Genomic DNA, 14,125 nt, shown 5'->3' with positions numbered 1-14,125 from the left:
ATGAATGAGCCTACCAAATTTGATCTAAATCCATTAAAACCTGTTAATGTTATCGTCTAAACAAAAAAGGGATCCACACAGACACATACATACATCCGGACAATTGATCAGTATCTCATATAACATGTTTCTATATAGAAAAAAATTTGTTTCCGCTACTTTGAAAATGTTTATAAACGAAAGGACTACAAAGCTTCCTCCATGAGGAAGCAAAAGAATAATTTAATAAAATTTTAACTTTTTAAATAAAACTTTTTTAATAATAAAAGAAGAAAATTAAAGTGAAATTGAATTTCATGTGACAATGATTGTTTTCTTTTCTCCAACACGAAAGTTTATAATTTCCATGTTAATCAAGATAAAGCACATCATCAGTGCTTTCTTGCGTAAATTTTCACCCAAGAGTTTAGTTAGACAATTTAGTTTTCACGGTTGATTCGTTGCGTTTGATTAATTACCATCAACGTCATTGTGCCATGTGTACATTAGCAGAAGGAGTCACGAGGAAAATTGAAGCAGAAGGACAGTATCAAATGGAAGATGAGAGGAAACGAGGAATATTATGTATATATATATATATTTAACAGTATATATATAGGAAAATTTAGTCTCGATACCTGCAGTAATAAGCAAGTAATAATTGTTTAATTAAATTGCAGTGTGAAACGTGCAATGTATTTCTGTCAACGCCAGCCGTGTCCGGCGCATATCTCGAGCGACTTTACCGTCGAAATATACATGTATATATATATATATACATTCGTTCCAGTTATTGAACAATTCGCCGGCAGTGCACGACAATTGAGACACGTGTAATGCGTAATTACGCAGCCAATACGTGGCACTCCAGTAAATAAGAAAAAAAACATGAGAAAAAAAAATAATACGAGAAATCCACGCGTGAAACTGCACGACAAGCATCTCTTCTATATATATATATATACGCATACTATATGTATTTGCATCGTGCACCAGCTTTCACAATATCACGACACTTCTTTTGTGACGAGAGTGCATTCATTTTGAATCGCTGTCATGTGGAACCACTGCACGCGCTCACTCAATTGTTATTTGGCGTCGAGCTGTCGTGCTGCATATACGGTTTTTGTTTTTGTCAACCGTTACCCCCCGCTCACTGACAAAGAAAATGCTGCGTAATCAATAGTATTTGCAGAGAAAGGCGCGGTAAACCGCCGGACATCATTGTATGTATGTATATATATATATATGTATGGGTTTCCATCAATTTACTCTTGCCGCGTGAGTCTAATTCGTTTCCGTAGTGTTAAATGGATCTTTGACAAATTTTTTTTTTGCAATACATTGTAATTTTTTTTTTGTTTTTTGGTATCAATCTTTTTTATTTCTGTGATGTAGCATATCAAAATTTGCCAGGAGTTAAATCTATCTAAAAGATTTTGTTCAGAGAATTAGAATTGGGTGACTAGAAGAAATCTGATAAGGAAGATTTTAAACCTCGAGACAATTCTCTGAATTAGCTCCTTGAAGATTTTGTCCGGATTACAATAAAATATTTTTATTTATTTAATAGGAAAATCATGAAAACAATTTTTCAATATAATAAAGAATGATTATAAAATTAATGGAAGGGATCTGAAATTCTTTTTCTATTCAGATTAAATTTCGTAGGATTTCCATCAGAAACAGAGATTCCATTGCAATTTATTACATTCAGTAAACATGTAAAGAAATTTCACCAGGGTTGGGAAACTGATTTTATAGAATAGACCACTAGCGCCGCCAATATGTAAAAAATAGTCTAGGACATTCAAGGTCATTCAAAGGTCAAATCAAGGACATTCAAAGTCATTTGAAGTCATATCAAGGACATTCTAGGTCATTCGAAGGTCAAGTCAAGGACATTCAAAGTCATTTGAAGGTCAATTCAAGGGCATTCAAGGTCATTTGAAATCAAATCAAGGACATTCAAGGTCATTTGAAGATCAAGTCAAGGTTATTCGAGATAATTTAAAGGACAAGTCAAGGTCGTTCAAGTTCAAGGTTATTCAAGGTCATTTGAAGGTCGAGTCAAGGACATTCAATGTCATTTAAAGGTCAAGTCAAGGACATTTAAGGTCATTTGAAGGTCAAGTAAATGACATTCAAGTTCATTTGAAGGTCAAGTAAAAGACATTGAAGGTCATTTGAAGGTCAAGTCAAGGTCGTTTAAGGTCAAGGTTATTTAAGGTCATTTGTAGGTCAAATAAAGGACATTCAAGGTCATTTGAAGGTCAATTCAAGTTAATTTGAAGGCCAAGTCAAGGTCATTCTTGGTCTTTTGAAGGTCAAGTCAAGGACATTCAAGGTCATTTAAAGATCAAGTCAAGGTTATTAGAGATAATTTAAAGGACAAGTCAAGGTCGTTCAAGTTCAAGGTTAATCAAGGTCATTTGAAGGTCGAGTCAAGGACATTCAATGTCATTTAAAGGTCAAGTCAAGGACATTCAAGGTCATTTAAAGGTCTAGTAAATGACATTCAAGGTCATTTGAAGGTCAAGTAAATGACATTTAAGGTCATTTCAAGCCCAAGTAAAAGACATTGAAGGTCAAGTCAAAGTCGTTTAAGGTCAAGGATTTTTAAGGTCATTTGTAGGTCAAATCAAGGACATTCAAGGTCATTTGAAGGTCAATTCAAGGTTATTCGAGTTAATTTGAAGGCCAAGTCAAGGTCATTCTTGGTCTTTTGAAGGTCAAGTCAAGGTCATTTAAAGGTCAAGTCAAGGTTATTTGAAGATCAATTCAAGAATATTCAAGGTCAAGTCAAGGTTATTTAATGTCATTTGAAGGCCATTAAAAATTGAAGTCAAAGATATTTAAACTCTTTTTTATTTCTATTCGACTACTGTCTGTTACATGAACTGACAGTTGTCCTTCTTTTTCTCTTTTAATTTAGTTTTAGTTATAATTCGTCTTGGGTATAATTCTACTCTAATGAAGATAATAATAATTATTCATCATCTGGTATGAAAAACTTTTTTTTTTATTAACAATTTATCGTTAAAAAAAATTTTAAGTCATTGTTTCTATCTAATATTTGCCTCAAAATTATTTTGTAAGAAAATTGTAGGAAATTATAGAAAAAAAAAAATTATAGAGCAAGATGAAAAAATCAAGTGTGGTTTGTTTGAAGGATAGAGTGACTATTGATGAGGGTCAGTTTGACATTGAACGAGATGCAAGGTATATCCCCGACAGTGACTAGATGTGGTTAGCGACTCTGGATAACTCAATTCTCTCGACTGACGCTCCAATTTGGAAATACATATTCATGTAAATACGAATTATTTCCCGCAGTTTGTATATATATATATATATATACGACGGACAGTATCGATCTCACCTTGCATTGATCTGTCTGGACAAATTCAAGCTTACGTGTATGTCTGTCTGTCTACGAATCCCAAGACGCATCCAAGTTCGATGGCATGATTCATGTGAATAGTTTATATTTCGTTTAAATATAGAAATGAAATAGAGAGAGGGAATACGCCAACTAAACTCGATGAGTCATTCATTTATTCACTTGTTGCAAATATGAATAATACGCATAGACACGATAATCAATAGGGGTCATCCATGAATTATGCTTAGTAATGTTGTATTGAAAACTTTTTCAATATACTATATACATTCAGTCAATAATACTTGAAATGTTTTCATACAAATCTATTTCTAAAGATGTTTTGTCTTTTATAAAAATAGAATTTGAAGAAAATAAATTGGGTCAGAGTATATAAATATATGATATTAGAGTGAATAATTTGAAAAGGGGAGATTAGAATATAATTATACTTTAATGAGAGGGTTATCAGTGTGAGCGTTGGTGCACAATCGTTTTCGTCTCTCCCTTGTGAGCAATCGACTTTTATGCCCAGCGTCCGTTATTAAGATCGCAATTAATGTAATTAACGTAATTTAAGCGAGAATTGCCGATGCGATATCGAGCGACGGAATGTCCCCAACGGCCTAATGGGGGGTGTGTGTGTATATATATATATGTTGCGGTGTCTATTAGCAAATAGTTCCCAACGGTCTCTGAGAGTTTAGTTGCGTTAACCCTCTCGCCGCTCGAGAGCGTGTTAGAAAGACGACAGATATTACCTTAGGCTCTATATGAGGAAGCAACTAATGGAAGATAGTAGCAGCGTTTAACGATATTAGATATGACGAGGAGTTTGCAACCTATATTCCCATTGACCATGCAACTTTAAACACTAAGTCATTATGAAATTCATAAAATTGGATTAGAAGATCAATTCAATGTTTAAGGCTATTAAAGAAATTGTTATTATTTTTACACGTCAACAGCTGTTTAAAAATCAATTACAATTTCACTTTTATCTATGATGAATAATCTCGCAGAGTGTTGAGAAATTCAAAGCTGAGGGAACGTCGGCAAAGACGAGGTTAACGTGTTGTAAAAGAGGATATCGGCTGAGTTGAAAAGGGGTTTTCGGTTAATTGGCAGCTGGGTGGTGTAAAAGCCAAGTCGAGAGTAGGCAGTGGGAAACGAGATCTAGTCAAATTCGCTTAAAAGTTAGTAGACGCGCGACAGCTGGGCGTGCGCGGCAAAAGCCGCAGAGCTACTTTCCCATCTCGTGGTTTGAAAACTGCGTTATCAGTATTAGAGAGAGTGAGAGAGAGAGTTTCTCCTCTACGTCCCAAAAAGGGGAGAAGTCGAACGACAAGGATGAACCCCAAAATGCTCTCGGCATCCCAAAACAATATAGGCGGGTGTTCACTAACTTTCATGTGACCTCAACTAACTAGCCTGGCCGCGGGTAACAGTTAACTCTGTTAGACCACTCTTGGATGATAGAGGGAACCAAAAGCTGGTACTCTCGCGTGCACTACTCTCATCTAGACGACACAATGAGGACCAAACTCCGAAAACAGAAAGTCCTTGCTTATTTAATGAGCCACTGCGTAAAGTACTTTGGTTTATCAATTATTCCATTGTACGCGCGCAATCCTGTTTAATCTGAATTCAGATATATATATATACAGAGTTTGCTACCTTCTACTAATGTATTCATCATTCTGATTATTGTTAGACCAAAACTTCTAATTCAAGTCTCATTACGTGTCCTCGTCATTTTTGCAACAAAATCACTCTGACAAATATTTAAAAAAAAAAAATTGGAATCAAAAATAATTTTCACTCACCATTGCTGAGATGAAGGCGACCATGTTCATCGGGATAAACATTTTCAGATCGATCACTTGCTGTTGAACTACTGCTCAAAGCACTTCCATGACCCCGACGTGTTCTTCGACTCAAAGTACTAGCCCCTGCAGAACTTGTCTTTTTTGATGCTGCTGCATAAACAGTTTCACCTGTAATATAAAAATTATAATTAAAATTTTAATACTCTATACCGCTTTTTTCTCCTTTAAAAAAATATTTTAAGCTTCTATTTTTTACAAATATCAAAAATTGTAATTTTTCTATATTCCATATATAAAAGCATTCTTTAGAAAGGAGTGGCTTTTTTTTCACTAACATCAGAAGAGTAACATTTCTGTAAATTTTTTCCACGGGTTTGTAGTTCATCTCAAAAGGCGAGCGCGTAAGCTAAGTAACCACGCGATGTGAATATCTGCCTTGAGGGCGACAAACCCGAGTTCTTTTTTTTTTTTTTTCTAAAGAGAACTTTATATTCTAGATGTGCATTTAAAAATGAAAATTTAAACGAACCGTTACCATTCCGAGATCTTTCTGATGAAATACTGCCATTATAATGATGACGTCGTGAATTTGTACTTTCCAAAGGAAACGGAGATGCCTGACGATGATTTGGTGTTAATGTTGGAGGTGGAGTCGGAAATGGAGTTGTTGGATTGTCCGTTGTAACTGCACCTTCCGTATCGGATCCCGTGCGATATGAACGATCACCTAAAATTTGAAAATTATTTTTTGCTAAATATTGATTTTAAAATTAGTGTAGTCTTTCTTCTGAATTTTGTTGCCTCTGTACTTTTAAGAATTTTTTCGTTATAACGGTATAAAGAATATAGAAAGAAAAAAAAAAAAGAAAATCTATCCACTGTCGATAGGATTCATGTTCTTGCTGAGGCATTTAGTAAGCACGCCCAGGGCTGTTTGTAAAACTTTCCTCATTAATTACCGACAAGATTCAATCCCTCGCCTTTCGTGGTTATTCTTGTTTCATCCTTTTCCAAAGCCACGATCTTGCCCCTTTGTTCGTTTGGTGGATAAAAGGAAATTTAACCAGAAAATTAGAAACGCACCTCTCCATCGTTGGGAATTATTATGCGAGAGTTACCGATACAACAACCCAAAAAAAAAAAAAAAAATATTAGCAACCTTTCAAGAAACCGTAAATAACTGATTTTTTTAGTGAAAAAAAATTCCTTCGGCAAAATTTCACTTTGTTACCTTAAAAATATTCTTTTTATCTTAAAATTTTCTTTTTGCAATTTTTGAAATATTTTTCCTTTCTCTTTTTTTTTTAATAAAAAATTAATTTTCTATTAGGGAATTTTTATGCTCCCCGTCGCATTTTTACGACTTCCCGTCACGTAATAAAGAGCTGATTGCTCTTTTAACCCTGCGACACAGAAAGAGACGATTTGAACTTTAATGCATTAAGCAAATGCGGGTTTTGCAACGACGACATGGATCGAAATGCGTTTGAAATGTCGTATGTGTGTGTGTATTTCTTTTAAAGTAATGCGTTTGCTTCGTTTCTTATAAAAGGCAATAAAATTTTCAAGATAGCCGAATATTTCTTTTCAACACAAAAGAGAAGCACTTTCTTGAATGTATATATATATATAACAAAGTGGTATCGGTGACGTTTTTCTTTTTTGGAAATGAAGAAGAGAAAAATCAATTAGAGACTTATTGCTCTCGATGTCGAGCTAACCTTTTAACTCGAAGGGAAAAGTCTTGCATTGTAGACATAGGGAACGATAGAAGCATAAAGTGAATTTTCCTACTTTTAGACATTCTACCTAGCATGAGTTGGTAACTGTAGTTTGCGAAATCTTTGCAAGTGAGCTAAGAGCTTTGGTGTTTGTATTACAAAATCAACTGAAACTTGTCAAAAGAGAAACCCTACACCCCCCCAAAAAAATGTAACAAAAAAATTTTAAACAATGATATAATTAAACATTCACTATGTAATATTTAATTTTTTTTTTCAATGGAGAAAATTGTCTTTTCAATTTTTCAAAAATCCATTTTTCACTACTTACGCTGCTATATATACAAGTGGAGATTCAGAAGGCTTTCTGGAAAATAATATTTTTTTTTCGTCAAAAAATCTATAAAACGATTTTGCTTTGACGATCAAAGAAGCTTGGTGTTGGCGAATATCCCATTTCAAAATCAGAATGACATTTCTTGTCCTTGCACATGGAAAAGGGTGGAAGGGGGTTAAAGATAGTCGCACGATACTGGGCGGCATATAGACACCAAGATTGGTAGTAGAATAACATAGAGACGTCTGAGTGAGTGGTCGTGGACCGTGGTAGTGCCTCTGATATTGCTCACATTAAACTTTCATATTCAATCTTGCCACCCGACGTTGGTTGGCTTCTCTTTCCATTTTGCCATCTCTCTCTCCCTTCTTCGTTTCTCTTTCTCTCTCTCTCTCTCTCTCTCTCTCTCTCTCTCTGTCTCTATTTCTATCACTGTGTCTCTTTCACCGTTCCGATTTTCAACCCTGCCGCGTATAAGATCGCGCAGCAAACTCAGCATCCCAACGTGTAATTGCGTTATGCCCTCTTCCCTCTGATTCGACCTACAAGTCACGCACACTCTCTCGCAAAACCCCTATACCTTCTTTTCTCATACCTCCGTTATAATATTGGATTTTCTAATCCACATGGATTTGAAAATCTTGTTTAAATAGAATTTGTCACCTTAACGCCTTTTACCGAAATCATATGTTCCACTGAACTGACAATTGCGATTATGTTACATTTTTCTTTTTTTCCATTTTCTACACACTATAAATTCAGAAACATGTAAGGGAATAACTCAAAGGTTGAGAAGGTCAAGTTGATGATTTCAAGGTCATTTGAAGGTAAAGTCTAGGATATTCAGGGTCATTTGAAGGTCAAGTCAATGACATTCAAGGTCATTTGAAGGTCAAGTCAAGGATATTCAAGGTCAAGTAAAAGGTCAAGTCTAGGATATTCAAGGTCATTTGAAGGTCAAGTCAATGACATTCAAGGTCATTTGAAGGTCAAGTCAAGAATATTCAAGGTCATTTAAAGGTCAAGTCTAGGATATTCAAGGTCATTTAAAGGTCAAGTCTAGGACATTCAAGGTCATTTGAAGGTCAAGTCAAGGACATTCAAGGTCATTTGAAAGTCGAGTCAAGGACATTTAAAGGTCAAGTCAAGGTTATTTGAAGGTAAGGCAAGGATATTCAAGGTCATTTGAAGGTCAAGTCTAGGATATTCAAGGTCATTTGAAAGTCGAGACAAGGAAATTTAAAGGTCAAATCAAGGTCTTTTGAAGGTCAAGTCAAGGACATTTGAAGGTCGAGTCATGGACATTCAAGGTCATTTAATGGTCAAGTCAAAGACATTCAAACTTTTTTATTTACTGCTATTCGACTACTTTCTGATCTTGAACTAACAGTTGTCGTTTATTTGCCTTTTTAATTAATTTTCAGTTAAAATTCGTCTTCGATACAGTTCTAATCAAGATTAGAAATATAATTATTCATCATCTAGTATGAAAAACTTTTTTTTTTTTAATAATACATCGTTAAAAAAAATTTTAAGGCCCATTTTTTTTCATTGACAAAAGAGCTAAATTTTTCAATTATAAATACAAAAAATAACATGCTGGGTAAAATTTATATTTAGTTGAATGAAACAATTAAAAAAAATCACTTATAGTAATGAGATTAATGAAAAAAAAAATTCTTTTAACAAAGAAAAAAAAGAAAAAAAAATGGTGTAAATTAAAAAACAATTTCCCATTTGCGATAGTGTGTGTATATGTTTTCGAAACGATTTAAATGATAATTCACTTGAAGCTCTATATATATATATATATGTGTGTAGGCTTTGGATATTCATTGCGCTTTGCCACGCGAAGACAAAAAAATAATCACAGCAAACACGCTTACATATAGAGACTGTCGCCACTTGTATGAGTTTAGATAAATATAAATATAGATTAGGAAAAAAAGTTTTTCTTTGAATACCTTAAAAGACATCGTAAAGCATTTTTTCTAATAAGTTTTTTTTATTCCTTATTTATGTGAAAATTATAAGTTTTTATGAGTTATTAAATGAGGTTTAAAATAAATATACTATTCAATATATAAATATAATAATATAATTTTTTTTATTTATATATATAGAGTAAAGGATATACATATATAATCCCGTTTTTCTCATTCTACGTATTCGTAATGTCATAGAATAAACTCATATCCTAGCAATATCCCCGCCCCGTTCCCCTGGGGTGGTTGAAAATGGTAATTTCTCTGTTCTTTCCCTCTTTCTACTCTCATGGCAATGTTGCCAGTGACAGGAGCCGTGTTTTTGATCCGACATTTAATTTGCGTCGCCGTTGTGCCACCGCCGCCGCCGCCGCCCTTTCGCTACCGATTTCAGTAGCGAACCTTTACGTCGTATTTTAAAATTACCTTTTTTTTTCCTATCCTCACACTAATTATTATTATACGGCTTTCTGAATCACATCGATATCACAAAAGAGAAAGAGAGAGCGGGTTCTAGACAATTCCCTCTCATCCCCCCCCAAACCCTTCCAATTCTCATTAGATGCAATTGATAGTTTCATTATTCTAAAATCTAATGTCCGGTCTTCAAGTAAATTACCTTCAAAACCATATTTGCTTTATTTCATCGAAAACTTAAGATTAAAAAAAAAAAAAAAATCTTGCATAATTAACGTAATGGGAAAAAAATGTTTCTATTGAAATCAAATAAAAAGATAAAACGAGCAATATTTCACAATGTACGATACATTAATACCATTGTTGTGTGAAAGGTTTTCGGTTTATGTCGAAGAGAACACATGAAACGAACAACACACATATACACAATGTATTATTACCTGAATGTATCAATTCAATTATTAGGATCATTGGATTTCCGTCACATGTCTGCTTTCAAGCTAACTTCAATGAGCTTTACTTCCCTCTCCCATGTATATATATATATGGAAAATTAATAATAAATATCGCGTTTATGTCAAACCTACTCTCTAATGCATCATATTATTTATATATATTCTTTTTAATTATTTGTCTCCCGCGTGCGCATAAAACAAATTACCAAAAATAATTAATATTCTACAAACGTGTGTACAATTATAGCGTCATTATTGTCATTAAATTTACATTCACGAATACCAAGGGACACCAAAATGGTTGTTATTATATAATCTTTTATTAAATCAAATGAAAAAAAATTATTTTTCGCATTTAAAAAAAATGTTCCCTTCTTTCAGATATAATAAACATTATTATAGTTCGTTATCATCGACGAAATAAAAAAAAGGAAAATAAAAACTTGCATTCACCTGTTGAAAATAATTCTTTCTATTTGAGTTTGAAAAACGAAAAACTTTCTCCAAGAAAAAAAAACTCTTCATCGATTTCCCTCATTTCAAAAATAAAATAAAAAAATAAATATTTGACCGGATCTATTTCCATGTAGTTTTTCTTCTATTTCGCAAAGAGTTTAAAGAAGAAATAGAAGAAGAAGATCATAAACGGAGAGAAAATCCAATTTTCTGAGAAATCCATAGACTTTTATGTCGTGTGCGACAAAGTCATATTAAATGACAAAGTTAGTGATGTGTCCCCATGTATGGAAAGAGCACTTTTCTTTTTTTTTTTTTTTTGGTGAGCTTATTTTTTATATATATATATATATATGTATAGTTTATCGTGTTACTATGCGAAGCATTTTGCTGCTGATGCCGAGAGCTAATGCATTCGATACGTAGTCTACGCAGTCACCATAGTAACGATCCCCTACAAACAATATGTCGGTGTGGTGAGGTGACTTCCCATTCCTAGACGAGTACAGCCATCGACCGTTTAGTCGTCGAAGGAAAGCATTTTCAACCAAGAAACAACATCCAAAGGCAAATTTCTTATAGAGTTTGTATGGAACAATATGCGTCTATAATAACACTTTGGACCCACTTGCTTTGAAAGCCTTCCAATTATGTTACACACAACCCAAGTCCTTGCGGGGATAAAAATAGAAGTTTCATTTTTTTTTCATCCTTTTTTTTGTTGTGTACATTATATTCTACTTGGGTGTCGATTACGTAATTTTTTTTCTACATTTCACTTTGCATTACTCCATTTTTATTTTTTCTGAAATATATTTTAGATTTTTCACTAATTTTAACCAATTATTTTAATACAGTATTGAGAAAAAAGTTTTTCATACTAGATGATGAATAATAATTTTTTGTGTCAGTCGATTTTACAACAGATAGTAAAAAATTCACCATTAGTATGGTTTCTTTAATAATGTATCTTAGTTTAGTAATAAAATTCTCTACATTGCCGACTCTACCCAAAGACTTTCTATGCAGAACAATACTAGTTTATTCAGTATACATTTACAAACTTATTTCCGTCCTTAGGTTTTTTTTTATTCCCCTATAAAAAATAAATTCCAAAAAGAAACCAAAAAATGTCAGCTCGAATATATCTAACAAAACTCAAAATGGTTATTAATATGTAGGAAGTTTTTTTTCAAAATTAATTTTAAAATATTTTCTAAAAAAAGAGAATATAACCGCATATTGTCAATGCATTTGGAATGTAACAAAAATATAAGCTAAAGTTTAGTATAAAACTTGAGGGGGATATGGCACACGGAAAGCGAGCCATTTTTATGGGTTTCGTGCAAAGGCCATCGTGTCGCGATCGTCTCGCAAGAAAGTTTATTTTGTCCGCTTCTGTCTGCACGAAGCGGTGAAAGAGAGAGCCTTCGTGCTTTTACGATAGTGAAACGCTATATATATATATATATCCACCTCGCGTAATAATGAATAGGTACATCCGCTATATTTTTGCCGAAGCGCATAAGAACTTTTCTCATCATCTCTGTAGAAAACTGCGAATTACATATCGATAACTTCCGTTATTGTCATCGCGACCAACCGCAAGAGGTCGTTCTGTAAAATACAGTGTTGTGCGCGGGTAAAAAGAAACTTTAAACTTCCTGCCTCTGAATTTTTCTCTTTCTTTCTTTCTTTCTTTCTTTCTTACTCTCTTTCATTACTGACGTTGCTTTGTGTCGGCGCTCTCAACAGCAAAAACATAGTAGGGAGCGATGGGAAGTATTACTGCAACCCCTCCCTTGAAATGATAATTTTGAGTCGTGTACCTACGGAGTGTCCTGTTTGTTGTGCTGGAAAATTAGCTTTTCCTCCTGTACGAACGATCAAAGTCGAAAAAGATTGGTTTCAGTCTCGAGCGCGTGAAAAATAATGAAAAAAACATGACGCTAATGTAAATTCTCCCGAGTTCCTCACTTTCCTCTCCGATATCCAAGATCCGAGGTTGACAGTTTTTTTTTTTTATCAACTTAAATTCGATAGAGAAAAATAACATGGATAGGGATGAGTGTTCATCGAGATGGATAATAATAATTTTAGGAATGAAAACATTTACAACTGTGGATGTAAATAAAAAAAAATAGAAATTTGTTATGTTTTAACAACAAAATTTACTAATTTTGATTTTATGTTTCAGCTGGATAAAATTAGAAAAAGTTTCCAAGCACTCAAGATTGGTTAAGTCATACTAAGTTTGAGTAAGTTTTGAAAAAAAGATTATTCGGTTAAATACTGGGCTATTATTATACAACTTAAATCAAAACGATTTTAACACCATTCAAACACTAATTCAAATTATATAATTTTTATGAAATTCGATAAAAAATTATGACAATTTTCACATTTGTGCGAACTCGAAGAAAATTGAAGTTTTCAAAAGCAGAATTGGAAAAAAGTTTTTCATATTAGATGATGAATAATAATAATTAAATGTATTTACATAATATATATGCCATACTGATGATTTTTGTAACGACATTTCTAAGGATGTTCTTAAAGGAGAATACTTCTCCTTTATTGTGAGGAAGTGTACCTAAAGAATTGATGTCTCCAAAGAGTAGTTGTTTTCTTTAAAAGGAGTAATTTTTTATTTGAGAAGACAGGTTGAATAAAAGAATGCTTCGGGTCACAAAGAACACATTGAATGTGTCAGTATATATATATACATTTATATGATTAAGCCTCTCTTATATGGGAAAATGTATAACGCAGATATACAATGGCGATATAAACCGTAGGCGCCAACTATACATCGAAACAAGTAACTTCGTTCGTAAACTATAATCCATAATCAACGACTGAAAGTTGGTTTTCTGATGTTACAAATATAGACTCACGATAATATAACAACAGCAAGTTGATACCATAATTTATTATTTAAATATGTAAATTGAGGAAGCTGTTTAGAAATAGATTTAAATTTTCCAATAATCAATAATCGTTTTCTATAATTTACGAAAATTAAAAAATTTTTAATGCTTAACATTTTATAACGTTCGTTTTTCTAATTTAGGAAAACAATTATTATTTTCCATAAAAAATTAAATGTAAAATTTTTTCAATAAAATACAATTAGCTTCTCTCATGCGAATTCAATTTAAATATCTCCCACTTGTTTTAATGTGTTTTAAAATTTTTTACAACAGACGAAGGGGGAAAGGATTTCATTTGGCGTAGAGCAAAAAAAAAAGAGACAGCTTCCTAGATGTTTGAGAAAAAAAAGTAGGGCACAAAAGCAGAATTTTTTACTTTTTACATACAGTACGAAGGTCTTAATTGTGTTTTGAAATTTGAGAATGCTTCGTTGCACACATTGGTACGTGTGGCAATGGGTGGGATGTGGGCAGAAAAGAGAGAGAGAGGAGTAAATGCGCGAGACGCGAGCACAATGGAAATGTTGAAACGGGTGCATAAGCGCTATAACATTCCATTCACGTAACCTTATGCATATTATATTTCTAAAGTAAATTCATATTATATTTCTCGAACAGGTAATGCAAGATT

At 33.2% G+C, this 14,125-nt stretch overlaps 1 protein-coding gene across 5 annotated transcripts in view; it reads right to left on the bottom strand.

Moving 5' to 3' along the window:
* Nucleotides 1–14,125, bottom strand: part of LOC127280594 (teneurin-a) — a 481,913-nt gene that overhangs the window by 248,561 nt on the left and 219,227 nt on the right. For 4 of the 5 annotated variants that reach the window (XM_051303681.1, XM_051303683.1, XM_051303684.1 and 1 more), the window contains exons 5-6: nt 5,720–5,917; nt 5,188–5,358 (exon numbers count right to left, since the gene is read on the bottom strand). In XM_051303681.1, the coding sequence (XP_051159638.1) occupies nt 5,188–5,358; nt 5,720–5,917 (369 nt within the window). The remainder of the gene's footprint in view (nt 1–5,187; nt 5,359–5,719; nt 5,918–14,125) is intronic. The other variant, XM_051303682.1, reaches the window with a different exon arrangement.

Source organism: Leptopilina boulardi, unplaced genomic scaffold (genome assembly GCF_019393585.1).
Source record: "Leptopilina boulardi isolate dan_hultmark-lab unplaced genomic scaffold, ZJU_Lbou_2.1 LbouV2_248, whole genome shotgun sequence".
Taxonomy (NCBI): Eukaryota; Metazoa; Arthropoda; class Insecta; order Hymenoptera; family Figitidae; genus Leptopilina; species Leptopilina boulardi.
This window is presented reverse-complemented; position numbering and strand designations above follow the sequence as displayed.